We start from the raw sequence: 15,036 nt of genomic DNA, 5'->3' as shown, positions 1-15,036 counted from the left end.
ATTGAAAACACCTGATCGCTAGTTTTTCCACAGTCTGAAAACATCAACAGATAAATGTAGATTTCAGTCTGAGATTTTCTCAGAGAGGAGAGCTATGGGAGAAATTTGTATTTTTTAAACATAATCAGAATTATCAGCTAATAAAGGTAGAGCGTCATACTCTGGTAGACAGGAGGGATCGTGAGCATTTTTCTACATAGTCTGAAATGAGTTTCCACAGAGTTGTACCTTCACCGGTTGTAGAAATCTTTGATGGAATCATGTCCTCATGTTCTGATATCAAAGACATGCAAAGTTGAACTTGTAAGTTCTTCTCCGTCTGCTGGTCGAACGGGAACAAACTCAATTGCATTTGCAACAATTGAAGCTGTATAATATTTTTGTATATATTTTTTTAGTTTTCACATCATTTTATTCATTGGTTTGTTAAATATACAAATATAATGTGTTATTACTGTACAGTACAGTACAGTACTGTACAGTATCTTTTCAGTTAAAATCAAAAATACATACTGTCCACTCAAGTGGACATCTGAAAATCTCCTTAAAAAATGTGTAAAAAAAAAAAAAAAAGTTAAAATCTTGTTTCTTATGCCCTAAGAGCAATAAAAACACAGGAAAAAAATCCTGACTGAGGTTGTCATAATTTATGCATGAAAGGGTTAGGACCAAAATTACACAAGGAAGACATTTTTGACTGAACTCAATCAAAAATAATTGTTTCGCTCAACTGTTCATTCAAGATATTTATCCCAGCTCTCCGTTACTATTTTAGGGATGTTCCTCTACTGAAACCAGAGTGTTGCAACAATGTCACGACTAGGTCAGAGGTTCACAAGTCTTCACCTGAATACAGTATCAGATGTGTTCATGCTGAGAGAAACTCTTAGCAACACAAGACACTTGCTGACAGCACATGTAAAAACAAGCAAGCTTAGTTCATCCAATTGTCATTTACAATTTATTGATATGTTTAGATCAAAGAGTTTAGATGATTTATATATATATATATATAAAAACAAATAAATAAAATAAAAATGATTTCACTTTTTGTCCATAATGACGCATTCATTGTTCTTAATGCGAACCCTCCCAGATGAGAACTTTGTCTCTTGCCTCCCATTCGTATAGACAGTTTTAACGGTTCCATCCGGGTACATCCTCCGCTTGTACTGTGAAGTATGGATCTCTCTCTGCCCATTAGTAAACTCCACCATCTTTTCACCATGTCTGTGGAAGCAGTGTGTAAGGGAGTAAATAAAAAGGAAGAAAAGAAACAAACAAACAAGAAAGGCAGACATTAATCTTACTGTGATATCTTGACAATAGTTCCATCTGGAAAAACACTTTCCTCTCGACCATCGGAGTGGAGAATCTTGACGGTGCCATCCGGGAAGGATATTTCCCTTGTGCCATCAGGATGGTGTTTTTCTAGGGAAATGTAACATTTAAGCAGACATTTAAAATCCCAAATTCACAGTAAAATTATATTGAAATTTTGAAATATATTTACTCAAAAACTGCTAGTAAATTTTACAAATAATTACAAAGAAACTAAAAGTAAAGGCTTATTCACACTGCACCAACAGATGCAGATCAACGTCGACAGTCACCAGATTACAGAACGTCATTTCTCAGACATTCCACGACCCGACAAAAGCCGATTGAACATGGAAACATTAAAACAAGCGCCGACCAATGGCAACAGACACTGACAGGTAACAGGCTGATCAGACAAAACCCACCGAAGTGTCAGTGTTTGTTGGTGCAGTGTGAGCTGGCATTAACACATTGAATTAAACATGAAATGTTGAAGTAGAAAGACTGAAATAGTAATTTCTTGTAAAACATGCTCCAACAGACTTTATTTACAACTTTGAAAAATCTTTTTTTTTTTTTTTTTTTTAAGTATATGTCAACAAAAGAACATCTTTCACATATATATTTTTTTCTAACCTCTTTGGTTGTTTGGAAACTGTATAACCTCCAAACCAGATGGATAGGTTGAGTGTGTTGTTTGGGCATCACAATAGTAGTATATCTAAACATAAAGAGATAAAATTGATAACTAAGAAATTTAAAACAGTTTAATTGTTAACTTGAATGGCAAAACCAAACAATCATTTGAAAATGATCAAAAAACTGTCTGAATGTAGTGCATTTAAAGCATGAACAATAAGCTAAACTGCAGTGCTTTGGTACAAAAAACTAAAACTATTACTGAAAAAATAAACTACAACTAATACAAAAATACAAATGAAATAAAAACTATTTAATCAGCATTAAAACTAACGGAAACCATACTAAAACAAACCAAAAGGAAATAAAAACAAGTAAATTTGTTAAAGCTGTAAAAACCCTGACTTGTCTGAAAATTATAAATGCAGGAACACAGACAAAAGGCGTGAATTACAGCACACAAAAACCAAAAGCTTAAGCCTGTAGAAACATGTTAATGACCACAAAATACTTAGTCAAATTTGAAATGTTGCAATACAGCAGCAGTAACTGTGGGAACAGACTTGATAAGACATCCTTATAGAGTGGTGCAAGTACGACGTCAGAACCCGAAAGACTAATTCGCTGCCGGTTCTTTCGAGATTTTCCTATGGGGTTTTATAATGGGGTTTTTTGGTCTATGTGTAAAATAAAGCCTGTGGTAGACATAACGTGATTATACTTTGACATTTTGTTCTACAACGTAAATTACACACACCCATAGCAAAAACGCGCAATTTGAAGCAGTTATGTTCATTGTAGAAAACTAACATTTTTAATAAGTTACTAGATAAGACACTTGGGGTGTGAGTGTGTACAGTGTACAATGTTGTAGAACAAGACGTCACAGTATCGTCAAGTTATGTTTACCACAGGCTTTATTTTACTTTAAATTGAAACACCCCATAGGAAAATCTCGAAGGAACCAGTGGTGAATTAGACTTCCGGTTTCTGACGTCATACCGGCACCACTGTATTCTCTAAGGGACTCGTGATACACACCACAGTCCCATCAGCCAGTGTGCGTTTAACATCTCCGTTGAAGAAGGTAACAGTGATCGACTTGTCAACACCAATCTCTTTCTTCGTTCCATTGCGAAATGTGATCACACGACATCCGTTCAAAAAAAGACGTTCAACCTAAGAGAAAGTAGAACATTTTTAAAAAAAAAAAGGTAATTCAAATTTCAAAATTTGCAAAACACCCTTCTTACCCTTCCATCTGGATAGTGAGTTTCCTCCTGTACTTTGTCTTTTCTGGCCTGGGTTGCCATTTGTGCATCATTGCAGTCAGTATGATGATAAAACAAACTTCCCTGTGAACAAAAGTGTCATTATGATACTATGATGCACTGTAAATTTCATAATAGAAACTGGGTCAGAGTCTATTACGTCGTAATGAGTGATTCATGGGATAAAATACTCTTGAAGTGTGTGTCATTACTTCATGCTCAAATTCTGAATGTACTGATGTTGACATACTGAATTGGGTGAACTATCCCTTTAAGAGAAAAGTAAATACCTTTCCACCTTGTGTAATCATGCCATTGTTCTGTGGACTGTCAGTGTAAAGTGCAGAATTCTTTCCTTTTGAAAAACATAACACACAAGATATAGCAAGCTGAACACAGTACATCTAGTGATGACAACTTGTATTTTAGTTCATAGGAGATGAAGCACAAGCAAACATACTTACTCAAAGAGCCGGCTGTGCATTCAGTTATCCTATTAGCTTTGGTAACAGAGCGTTTATTTGCCTGTCGATTAAAGAACAAGAACCAAGAAGAACTTAAAAAGACACTGAAATCAAATGCCTTCAATGTCAGTTATATATATATATATATATATATATATATAACTTTATATATATATAACTTTATACATATATGATCTGTATGCTTATGCATGCATGTCACAATAACATCCACAGTGATTGAATAAATATATCACATGATGCTGCATTTATTCTGTGTGCCATTTATATTGAATAGCTCTTTGTGTTCATACATTATGAACAGGGCAAACAATTACAAATTAAAATCAGGATTTAACACTTACACTGTATGAAATGGAGATGTGTAGATGCATTGCACAAGCATGAATTAATTATAAAGAGCTGAGTCAATTATCTGACACTGGACTTTGAGAGCCACCATGAATTATTTCTGAAGAGCTTAAAGGGCACTTGAGAACATATTACACACCTCAACGGGTTTATAGGAATTGAGTTTAGCTGAACTAGTTGTATGGGTCCTAGCAAATGACTAAAAAAAAAAATAAAAAATTTACTTTAAAGAAAAATAATATTTTAATAATTGATATTTTATATCAAGACCAGTTCTTGTTTGATAATGCACATTAATAATGTTAGCATACTAACATCGATCTGTTGTGTCTTATGGATGGTGGGTTTGTTAAAGGCTGGAGTTGCGCTCCTAACATGAGGGGTCTTCTGTGGTTCCTCTCTGCTTTTCTCAAACTGAAGCACAACATATGTTATTCATTGAGGCATATATATATATATATATTTTTTTTTTCCCCTCAAGTAAAGATCATAACCTACAGAGAAATATTGCCCTTCTCCATGTTTAAATATTTAGGTAAATGAGATAACACATTAAATATCAAAATAATTTTTTTCAGAGGCTGTTTGTCAAGTGACACTTTATTTCGATAGTCCCCCAACAGACATTCTACTGACTATAAGTAACTTTGCAACTTACATGTCAACTACATGTCAATTCTACTAACCCTAAACCTAACCTGACAGTCTAATTCTCTAATGAGAGTTAGTTGACATGTAGTTGCAAATTAATGAGTTAGTTGACATGTACTTGCAAATTAATGAGTTAGTTGACATGTACTTGCAAATTAATGAGTTAGTTGACATGTACTTGCTTATAGTTAGTAGAATGTCTAAAGTGGACTATTGAAAAAAGTGTAACCGTATGGTAATTCAAAAAGATAATTTTCATTTTGCTCTGCTTTCCATTTAAAATATAATTTAAAAACATTCTTAAAATAAGAAATATTCTTGAGAGCAAAATTGCCAAATATACCAAGGCACTTATAATAAGACAAAACTATCTATATTTCAATAAATAAAAATAAACTTTAAAGGGAAAGCAAGTTAACAATATTGGGAAATATTGTATAAACCTCTTTAAATTTAGTTAGATTTTGCTGAAAACAAAACTTATTTAATTTATGTGTAAATATCAAATGTTTACATATGTTTATATAAAAAAAAATATAGTCAAATGTTTTTTTTTTCTGTGTTTAAATATAAATATTTAATATATGGATCATCATTGAATGAGGTTTGAATTTACTCTCACTGCGCTGTATGATCCAGCCTGAGGAGCAAAGGAACCAGCACTCTGGTGCGATTTCTTGTTCACATTGAGCCTGCTGTGAAGCTCCTGGTTCTCTCGGGTAAGGGCTTCCACACGGCTCTGGAGGAGACTGTGGGCCTGTGACCAGTGAGACTCCCTCTCCATCAGCTGCTGCTTCAGAGATGAGATCTGCTCTCTCAGATCCTACAGTAAATGCACAATGATTTAAACATGATATGAAGTACTCTCTGAATGCATATTGCTATTAAAACCTTGTAAGGATCCTAAAAAAGGTCCTTTTTTTTGGCATCAATGGTTCCATGAAGAACCTTCAACATCTATAGATCCTTTCCATTGCATGAACTTCTCTTTATAGTGGATAAAGTTCTTTACACTAAGAAAAAAAATGGTTCTTTTAAGAACTATTTACTGAAAGGTTCTTTGGGGAACCCAAAATGATGGTTCTATGAAATCGCTGTGAAAACCCCCTTTTGGAACTTCTATTTTAAAATGTATTAGAAGTAAAGTGGTGATTCTTTACAAGGTCACACATGGAGATGCAATGTGAAAAAGGAGTAAACTTTGGTCTAAAATGTCTTGTTGTGTCTACCTGAGGTTCCTGAAGTTCTTTCTTAAGCCTGAGCAAAGGTCTGCAGCCATTAAAACCATGCTCTTCCATCTTCGACCTACTCAGGAATTCATATATATTCAGGAATATGTTAAATCAGAGATAGAAACTTGTGTTTCAGGGCTAGAGTTTTTCTTCAAAATACCAACATTTTTTGAAAAAGTCATAATCTTTCTACAAAACCTGATTAAAGTATGTGGTTTCTCTTGCTCCATGCCGTGTGTGATGTCTTCTGGAGTAACCTTGACTTTTGGAAATGTCGTTCTGAGAGGTTCAGGAGCAGAAGGTGGTCTAAAATCACTGTTGGTCCTTCTTTCTTCTGTTTTCTTGGAGTGGTTAGCCATAGACTCCTCTAAGCTCTTGAGCTCAGAATCACTGCTGAAGCTCGAAGAACTAGACATAGGAGTTGAAGTGCGATGTTCTTCATTGAATCGAGTCTCACTCGGAGCATCACTAGCGTAGTCGCCATCCGACAGATCCAGACTCTGATCTTTGTGATCCGTGTGCCTTGAAAGATAATGAGGAAATGGACTGTGAGGCTGAGAGTTGGGTCCATCTTCACTGCTAGTGCTGTCATTAGATTCACTAAGAGCCAGTGACTCCATCACCTCGTCGGTTAAATTGACTTCTTTAGATGTACGTCCACTTTGACGGTAGTGTTTGGTAAGACAATTTTTCTCATTGACTTTGACAATGTGGTCATTAATTTTTTTAAAGCCAATGCTCCTACTTTGTGCCTGAGCAGATCCACTTGGCTTACTTCCATTGGTTTTATCATAATTCCTCATGACTCCTTCACTGTGCTTACTTTTAAGTGAGGCTGCATTGTTAGCAATATTAGCAGTCAAAGCTTTGACTTTCCCTTTGCTGTTTGATGAATAATTATCTTCTTGTAGATCAGCGGTCCTCTTTAGAGAGTCTTCCAGGCCAGATCTTTGGTCACTGAGGTTTCCTACACCCTTCAGAGCAGGACTGCTCCTATTTGGCATCTCTTCAGTGGGTCGTACCGACTTCTGACTAGGCTTTATGTTCATTGTTTGTGGACTAATAGAGCATCTCCTCTTCACATTTTGTGAGCAGTCCTTACCCTTTGAAATTCTAGATGTTCCTTCTCCTTTACGAAGGAAATTCCTCTTCTCTGCTCCTATGATTTGTGTACTAACCTGTAAAACAGAGGAGATAATGCTTAGAACACATTTAAACTGCAGGAGAGTTAGTTTTTAAATGCAACTCGTACCTGATTCTCATATTGGAGAACAGCCTGGTCTGTTTTGAGATGTTCTTCAACAAACTCTTCAAATGTTTTTTGCTCTTCTCTCAGTCCTGGTCGAATAGGCCTGTGTTTAAATGATAGTTCTTTTTTAATTGTACAACTCTCATACTATAAATGTTGCAAATGTCTTCTATTATATATTACCATTCGAAAGTTGTTGTTTGTTTTTTTTAAGTTTTTGAAAGAAGTCTCTTCTGCTCACCAAGGCTGCATTTATTTGGTCAAAAACACAGTAAAAGCAGCAATATTGTAAAATATTATTACTTTAATTTAAAATATCTGTTTTCTACTTTAATATATTGTAAAATGTAATTTATTCCTGTCACTGTCCATCTGTCTCACCGTCCCCGGACTCCATTTCCCAGAATCCCTCTGTATCCACACCTGCACCCAGTCTGCTCGTCATCACGGATTCCCTGCACCTGCACTTCCTCATCAGCACTCCCTTTAAAAGAACTCACTCTCCTGCACTTATTTGTCTGTCCTCGTCTATGTTATGTTGGTTGTTCCGTTCCTGTTCCCTCGTTTAAGTATTGTTAATAAACCTTGCTGCTGTTATTTGATCCTGCATCCTCTCCTTGATTGCAACTGACCCTGACAATTCCTCTGATGCAAAGCTGAATTTTCAGCATCATTACTCCAGTCTTCAGTGTCACATGATCCTTTAGAAATCATTCTAATATGCTGATTTGTGCTCAAGAAACATTTCTAATTATTATCAATGAAAACAGTTGTGCTTATTAATATATTTTGTAAAAACCATGATATTATTTTTTTCAGGATTCTTGACTATAAAATTCAAAAGAACTGTATTTAATTGAAATAGAAACCTTTTATAACAATGTTAAAGTCTTTACTGTCACTTTTGTTCAATTTAATGCATCCTTGATGAATAAAATTTTACTCACCCCAAACTTTTGAACGGTAGTGTTTATGAAAACAGTTAGTCTCAAGTGACTTGAATGGCTTACTGATTTATTAAAATATGCAATATGATAATAAATATAATAAATATAAAAAAACACTTAAATTAATCATAAAAAAAATTAAACCAAATAGTTCATCAGCCCAATTAAGGGAGTTATATTATTTATATAATAGTGTTTCAGCATTTTACAACATCTTCAAAAGTGGCTCATCCAGTCAGAATTTAGAGTGTTATATATGTTATATAAATATATTTTTTTACATCATATGATACCTTTCCTCTGGGTTTGGTGGGAGACCTTGCCTCAATCCGAAAGGGCTAAGAGGACAGTCTTCTTGTGCAGTTTCTGAAGACTCTTCTTTAATAGGAAACAAGCATCTGAGCTCTGCTGATGGTGCAACATCTGCAATGCATATTGAGATCTCATTTAATATTGTGACTCAACTTATTGGCATAGTTTTGTGTATGACAAGTCAGGTAACCTGAACTTAGAGAAACAAATGTAATGCAATTTATCTTTTCAACATCATGCAAGATAATATAAAGTCTTAGAAATGAACATCTGCATTGTTAGGAATAGTGAACTAAAAATCGGCTTGCTATGCAAATATATGAGGTGAAGCAAATCTTTTAAACAAGTCATGTCCTTTTGCTACAAAAGGCAATAGTTGCCCCTCAGCTATTTTTTTGACATATCTGCTCAAGCTTGTCTGGACAAGCCACTAAAAAGTCCTAATGTACAGTACAAGCATAGGTGTTTATTACAGAATATCAATAACCATCAAATTTTTTCGTGTACATTTGTTATAACTTGCATGGTGAAGTCAACACACCCACTATTGTACTGCCTAAATATGCTCAGTTCTTAGGAGATATGATCTTTGCAAATAGATTTGACTGTATGTCTTCTTTAGCTGACTTTTTTAACAGTTCATTTGCTTTGTCCATTGTGTCATCCTTCCTGACACTTGATCCCTATCTGTGCAAGCACACTGAGTGCTCTATAAAAGATTTCACCTTCAGTTGTCTTTAATGACGGCACTTTTTTGTCTTTTTCAAAGCAGTGCGTGACATCAGGTATTTAGCTTCTCAACAGGTAGAGACTTGAACGTTCAGGCAGAGGAAGTGCTTAGCCTTCAAGTCCGAGCAGCTTTAAAAAGCTCTGCTTTGGGAGAACAGACGTTCAAAGGTGTGGTGTCTACACATGTTAGGAATCGGTTTGGACCAGGGATCTTTAAAATATTGCAAACTACACAAATATGGACAACACAAACAACACGGACATCAACTGTCAGGAGAACATAGAAAATAACCGAGCGCTGTATATTTTCTACTCTTCTGTGATAGTTCTGGAGTTTATCTTGGGTTTCCTGCTGAACATTACAGTTATCCATCTCTTCATCTTCAAGCTCAAGTTCTGGAAATCTAAAACCATTGACATTTTCCTGTTCAATCTGGTCCTGGCTGACATTTTGTTGCTGATTGGATTGCCTGTAAAGGCGTATAACTTTCAGCAATGCAGTGAAAATAAGGTAGTGTGCAAAGTACAGCTCTTTCTGCAGTTTCTTAACCGGGGAGCCAGCATCGCCTTCCTGACGGTCATCTCCATTTACCGATATTTTAGCGTAGTCCATCCTGGGAAGAGGAAAGTCATAAGGATTTTGAAACATTCGCCTCAGATTTCTATATTTATCTGGGTGATACTGGGAATTTTGACGATTCCAGCCATGTTGCAAAGTTTTATCAGATGCGACAGCAATGAACATGATGAGGAACCCAATTCTGTCATTGTACTGAGGGAAATTGTGTTTTTTACCCAGATTCTGATCCCCTTTTTTGTTCTTGTGTACTGCTCAATACGGATTATCAAAAGACTCAAACAGAAGTCGGTGGGCGACAAGACTAAGCTCCGGAGAGCGATGTTCCTCGTCACTTCTGTGGTTCTTGTCTTTGCTGTCTGCTTCTTGCCGTATGCCATTACAAGAGCAATACAGCTGAAGAGGGATGGGCATGTGATGAAAGATGAAAAAGATACTGTTGTTAAAGTGTACGATGGGCTTATTTGTCTCTCTTATCTGAACTGTCTGCTGGATCCAATCCTTTACTGCCTGAGCAGCAGTACATTTAAGAAGTTATACATGTCAATCTATCTCCCCTTTCTGCTGGAGAAGGAACAACCAGAAAATTCAGACGACACTGCAGATGAGTGAACGAAGCATGCCAGCTGAAAAAGAAGATTCTTTGAAAAGACTATTGAGGGAAATTCAGTGAATTATTTGCAGTTGTTATGTGTTTAATACATTTTGAATAGTTGACATATCATGTCCAAGACTTGCTTATTTTTGAAATGTTTTTTTTTTTTTTTAAACCAAAGTCTGGATTTTAGCTGTGACCATTTTAAACAACCCCTTTGCCTTCACTAGTTCATTTTTAATGTTCAAATGGTCCTGCGGTGTGAGTTTTAAATGCAGAAATAGTCCATGTATTTTGCTTATGACCTCATATTACTTTACTATTTAACAATAAATAAAATATGAGGTCACAGATGCTGAATGCATAATAATGACAAAACAATTAGCCATATCCTGTTTAAAATAGTTTTAAATGAAGTAGCATGTCACACTGAAGCATCTCCAATTTAATATTTTAACAGCCTAATCTTCTGTTTACATTACGTGTCTTGCACATATTGGACATTCTGGTGTGAGTGATGTAGATTTGTAAATGAGTCACAGACAGTTGTCTGGTTTCTCTATAACTGGAAAGTTATGATACAAGAGACTTCTCTGTCAGGCACAGAGGAAGAATTTATGTTTTAGATTTTATGTTTTATTTGCATTTCATGTTACTATAATTTTTTTGCATGTATTATTATTATTGTTTTGATTATTGATATATAGAGAATATAGTGAATTTTATTACAACGCTAATGTAAATGTACATTTTTCAAAAGACCATAAAGATAAAGGACTTCTTGATTCCTACCATTGCTGTTATTAGTTGCCAGAGCCTCTGACTCATTCTCAGCCTGGCCAGAATATGAGGGTTTGGTTGAGCTTTCCTTGAAGGCATCTAAATTCTCAGTAGGGTTGAGGGGATCAGCTTCTGAAGAGCTTTGAGGTGTCTGGGCTTGCCAGTGCGCTAAGAATGTGGGAGATAAAATCAGTCCTGAAAGAGAAAGGAGAGTTTTATAATGAAGAAAAAGAGTGGTCGATTTACCACACTGTATATAGTGTGAAGTATACTGCATTGGTGAACGTGATTTCACCAAGTACAACATGTATCTGGATCAACATTTCAATTAACCAATCAGATTTGAGGGACAAGTTTACAGTTATGTCAAGTTTAGGCTTACAACCAGGATTAGGTGCTTCTACATTAATGTTATTCACCATTTCCCTGATTTTAGGGAAAAGTTATGGGTAGGGTTAGGTTTAGGGGTAGGGACAGGAATGTTGTTCCTGGATCAACATATTTTTGCTTACTGGGCAAAATCACGATCTCCATACTGCATTTGTAGTGCTGGTGGCTTGGTGGTTAAAGCCGAAAAAAAAAGGTTATAATGCAAATGCCACGGGTCTAAAAACAGATTAAAATTGTGATTTGCATATCTTCCTGTAAGTATAATTTGAAAACTACAGCATTTCAGAAATGAAAACCTAAAGAATGATGATACAAAGATTTGTTTGGTTTTCTCAATAACCAAATAACCATCATAAACAACTTAAGTCTTTGTTATGTGCATGAGGGTTTTTCCAGTCATACCTGGACTGATAAGAGAGAGCAGTGCGTTCTGTTCCTGTAAAACCCTCTGCAACTGCTTCACCTGACGCTGAAGGAGAAGCTCATTTTGGCCTGGATTCTGTTCAGACAGAGATATGATCAGATATCAAAATCTGTATTGAGATTCAATATTTAAAGGTTCTATACTCTATAATCTGCATCAAGCTAATAGAGTCACTACAGTAAGTGTTACAACAAAACTATTCCACATTTCTTTAAAAATATATAATTATTAGTATTAAACACTGTGGGGTGTTTAGGTGACTGTACTATTAGGTTTTATTAATTTACAATAATTTAAAGTCATCGTGAAATCAAAATGGACCATTCCTATTTTTTATGGAATATTGCAGTATTTATTATAAATTCGTGTGCATCATAATTTTTTTTTAATTCATGTGCCCTCGTAATCTTTAAACAAATTAACTTGCCCTCCCTCATGCAGCAACAGCTCTTCTTTTCTCTGATGATGTGTTTACTGTTGTGAGGGCGGGACAACCTGTCACTCACATGAGATCCACCAATAGCAAACCACAAACATCCAACCATTCCATCAAGTCCGGCCCTAAATTTTTTCCTTGTTCGAGAAGCCGTTTCACTCAGATATACAGTATGTCACAATAGAGTGGTGCAGGGATGACGTCAAAACCCGGAAGACTAATTTGCCGCTGGTTCCCCTCGAGATTTTTATAATGGGGTTTTTCAATTTATGAGTGAAATAAGGTCTGTGGTAAACATAACATGACAATACTTGGACGTTTAATTCTACAACGTAAATCACACACACCTATAATGAAAAAGAATTTTGAAGCTGTTAAGTTTATTAAAAAACGTATGTTTCTAATAAAAACATTTGGGGTGTGAGTGCAGTTTAACAAAAACAGTTATGTTTACCACAGACCTTATTTTACTCAGAAATTGAAAAGCCCCATTATAAAACCCAATAGGAAAATCTCAAGGGAACCAGTGGCGAATTAGTCTTCCGGGTTTTGACGTCATCCCTGCACCACTCTATAGGGAAGAAAAGACTAACGCTACTTCTGAATTCATGCCGACTTTAATATAACAAACATTTTAATGTCAACAGACAAATTGAACAACTGACAATTGAACCACATACTGTAAGCTTAAATTTCAGTGTTTTGACCAATTGAGTAGTTTTGAGTCATTTTTGTCTGTCTATAATTGGCACAAAAAAGAATAACACTATTTCGATGGTCCACTTTAGACATTCTACTAACCATAAGTAACAACTACATGTCAACTACCAGAGACTAGTACTAGATTACTAGATCAGTAGACTGTCTTCTTAATATCTGCTAACACTTTATTTTGATGGTCTACCAACAGACATTCTACTAAGCAACTTTGCAAGTGCATGTCAACTTATTCTACTAACCCTAACCTAACCTGACAGTCAACTAATACTCTAATGAGAGTTAGTTGACATGTAGTTGCAAAGTTACTTATAGTAGAGGTTGTTTAAAATCAAAGTATACACATTAAAAAATTTACCAAAAAAATAAGATAGCTGCAAAATGCAGTACCATACTAATAAAAATGCAAATCTCAAAGGTTTCTTTTTACAGAAAATGTGTGTAACATTACTGAGTGCTTTTCAGAGTGAAATTCATGACCATTGAATATCAAAACATAATTTCTGTTTACCTGTGACTTCTTAATGTAACAATGCCATCTAAAGGTAGAATTAAGACAATAGATTTCTGTGTAAACGTGGCTTCATCTCACACACCTGCAAATTCCAACCTGCACGATATTTACTGAGATTCTAAAGGCCACGTTCAGCCTTCATCATGTCCACTAACTCATTAATAAACAGTACATGTTAATAAAAATTTAAATACCAAAAGAGACTAACCTCTTGAGGGGATCTTTCAGACATATGTTGGGCAGGTTGGCAGGCAGATCTGCCCATTTCAGATACCCGCTGTTCCTCAAAAGCCTCCTGACTCACCGACTTAGATGGAAAACTAGGGTCAGATTCACTCATTGGAGGTAGTTGGCAGCTCGACTGGTTTTCTTCATGATGCTGGACAACAGAGCTGACAGATTGAAAGATGTTTGTCTTTTGACTCAAACTGGTTTCTACCACAGTTCGGTTTTGGGGTATTTCTGCAGACATTGCCCTCAAGTTTGACTGTAGAACTTTGGGGAAAGATAGTTGAATGTTGTTATGAAATCAATATCATTTATCATTATAGCATTAGTTATGGACAAACAAATCAAGCAAACTAAAAAAGAAAAATCCTAACAAGTCTTAAATATCATGCCTTGAACAACTGAATACCTAAACACAAAACTGAAGCAAATAACAAATTAAATGAATAATGCAACTTAATCTGTGCAACTTAACATCAACAAAACTACAACTTACCTTGATCAATTTTTTAATCTGGTTAAAGTAAGCATATACATGTGTAGACTTGTGCAGCCATGCTCACCCTACAGCCGACAGTTTCAACTGTAGTACAGTAGTTATAGTAACTGTAAACAGTGGACGTTAATACCAGATTAAAATGACAAACCTTGATTGCTTTCTACAGATTTGCTGAATGGGGGTAGACTGGGGAAAACAAGCTAAAAAAACGAGTGCTTTTTTTTTTCTTCATTGCACTATTGTTTGCCTTGTTAGCTTATTTTGATGTCAATCCCTCTATTTTCCCTTCAGCCCAAATCTTGATTACACTAGTTTTTTTCCTCATGGTTGCTTGGCTCAATGTTCACAATTGCAAAATTAGGCTGTTCTGTTTGTGTATTGAGTAGGATGGCTCCTAGTCCCTCTGTTAATAATTAACTTGTTGATTTGTGACTGATGAGAATTTTCTTTTTAGGAGTATTTAATGTATTTAATTTCATTGTTCAAAATCTGTATTAAAATATTGAAATTGAATACTTTATTTACTTTGCTGGGTATTAAGAAACAATATTTTAGTTTTTCTTTAATCAGTTGCTTTATAATTGATGACTTTCTCCACTTATCCTTTTGTCTCTACTTTATTTTTCATAGTTTTTCTCAATGCAATTTTAGTACCAAACCATCTTAATGTGAAATAAAACCAATGATGTTAAT

The 15,036-nt window shown here is 35.3% G+C and overlaps 2 protein-coding genes across 9 annotated transcripts; one reads left to right on the top strand and one right to left on the bottom strand.

Annotated features, from left to right (window-relative positions):
- Window positions 1–933: 933 nt before the first annotated feature.
- On the bottom strand, window positions 934–14,693 carry si:ch211-140l13.3 (centromere protein J). 8 transcript variants are annotated; one of them, XM_051876072.1, is made up of 18 exons: window positions 14,341–14,693; window positions 13,825–14,111; window positions 11,928–12,024; window positions 11,148–11,330; window positions 8,424–8,565; window positions 7,199–7,298; window positions 6,145–7,124; window positions 5,944–6,019; window positions 5,337–5,537; window positions 4,379–4,477; window positions 4,203–4,262; window positions 3,695–3,755; window positions 3,521–3,585; window positions 3,213–3,314; window positions 3,001–3,138; window positions 1,957–2,041; window positions 1,311–1,431; window positions 934–1,230 (listed from the first exon to the last, which is right to left on the bottom strand). In XM_051876072.1, the coding sequence occupies exons 2-18, from the start codon at window positions 14,086–14,088 to the stop codon at window positions 1,044–1,046; spliced, it is 2,961 nt and encodes a 986-aa protein (XP_051732032.1). In that variant the 5' UTR covers window positions 14,089–14,111; window positions 14,341–14,693; the 3' UTR covers window positions 934–1,043. The 8 variants fall into 8 exon arrangements, with proteins under 8 accessions (XP_051732032.1, XP_051732029.1, XP_051732031.1 ...); XM_051876069.1 differs by having other exon boundaries at window positions 5,331–5,537; window positions 14,341–14,692; XM_051876071.1 differs by having other exon boundaries at window positions 5,331–5,537; window positions 14,492–14,692.
- Window positions 9,139–11,158, top strand: gpr31 (G protein-coupled receptor 31). Its single transcript, XM_051876087.1, has one exon. It carries the CDS (start codon window positions 9,422–9,424, stop codon window positions 10,370–10,372), a length of 951 nt encoding a protein of 316 aa, XP_051732047.1. The 5' UTR covers window positions 9,139–9,421; the 3' UTR covers window positions 10,373–11,158.
- Window positions 14,694–15,036: the final 343 nt, after the last annotated feature.

This window comes from Ctenopharyngodon idella, chromosome 20 (genome assembly GCF_019924925.1).
Source record: "Ctenopharyngodon idella isolate HZGC_01 chromosome 20, HZGC01, whole genome shotgun sequence".
Classification (NCBI taxonomy): domain Eukaryota; kingdom Metazoa; phylum Chordata; class Actinopteri; order Cypriniformes; family Xenocyprididae; genus Ctenopharyngodon; species Ctenopharyngodon idella.
The sequence above is the reverse complement of the archived record's forward strand: the minus strand, read 5'-3'. Positions and strand labels throughout refer to the sequence as shown.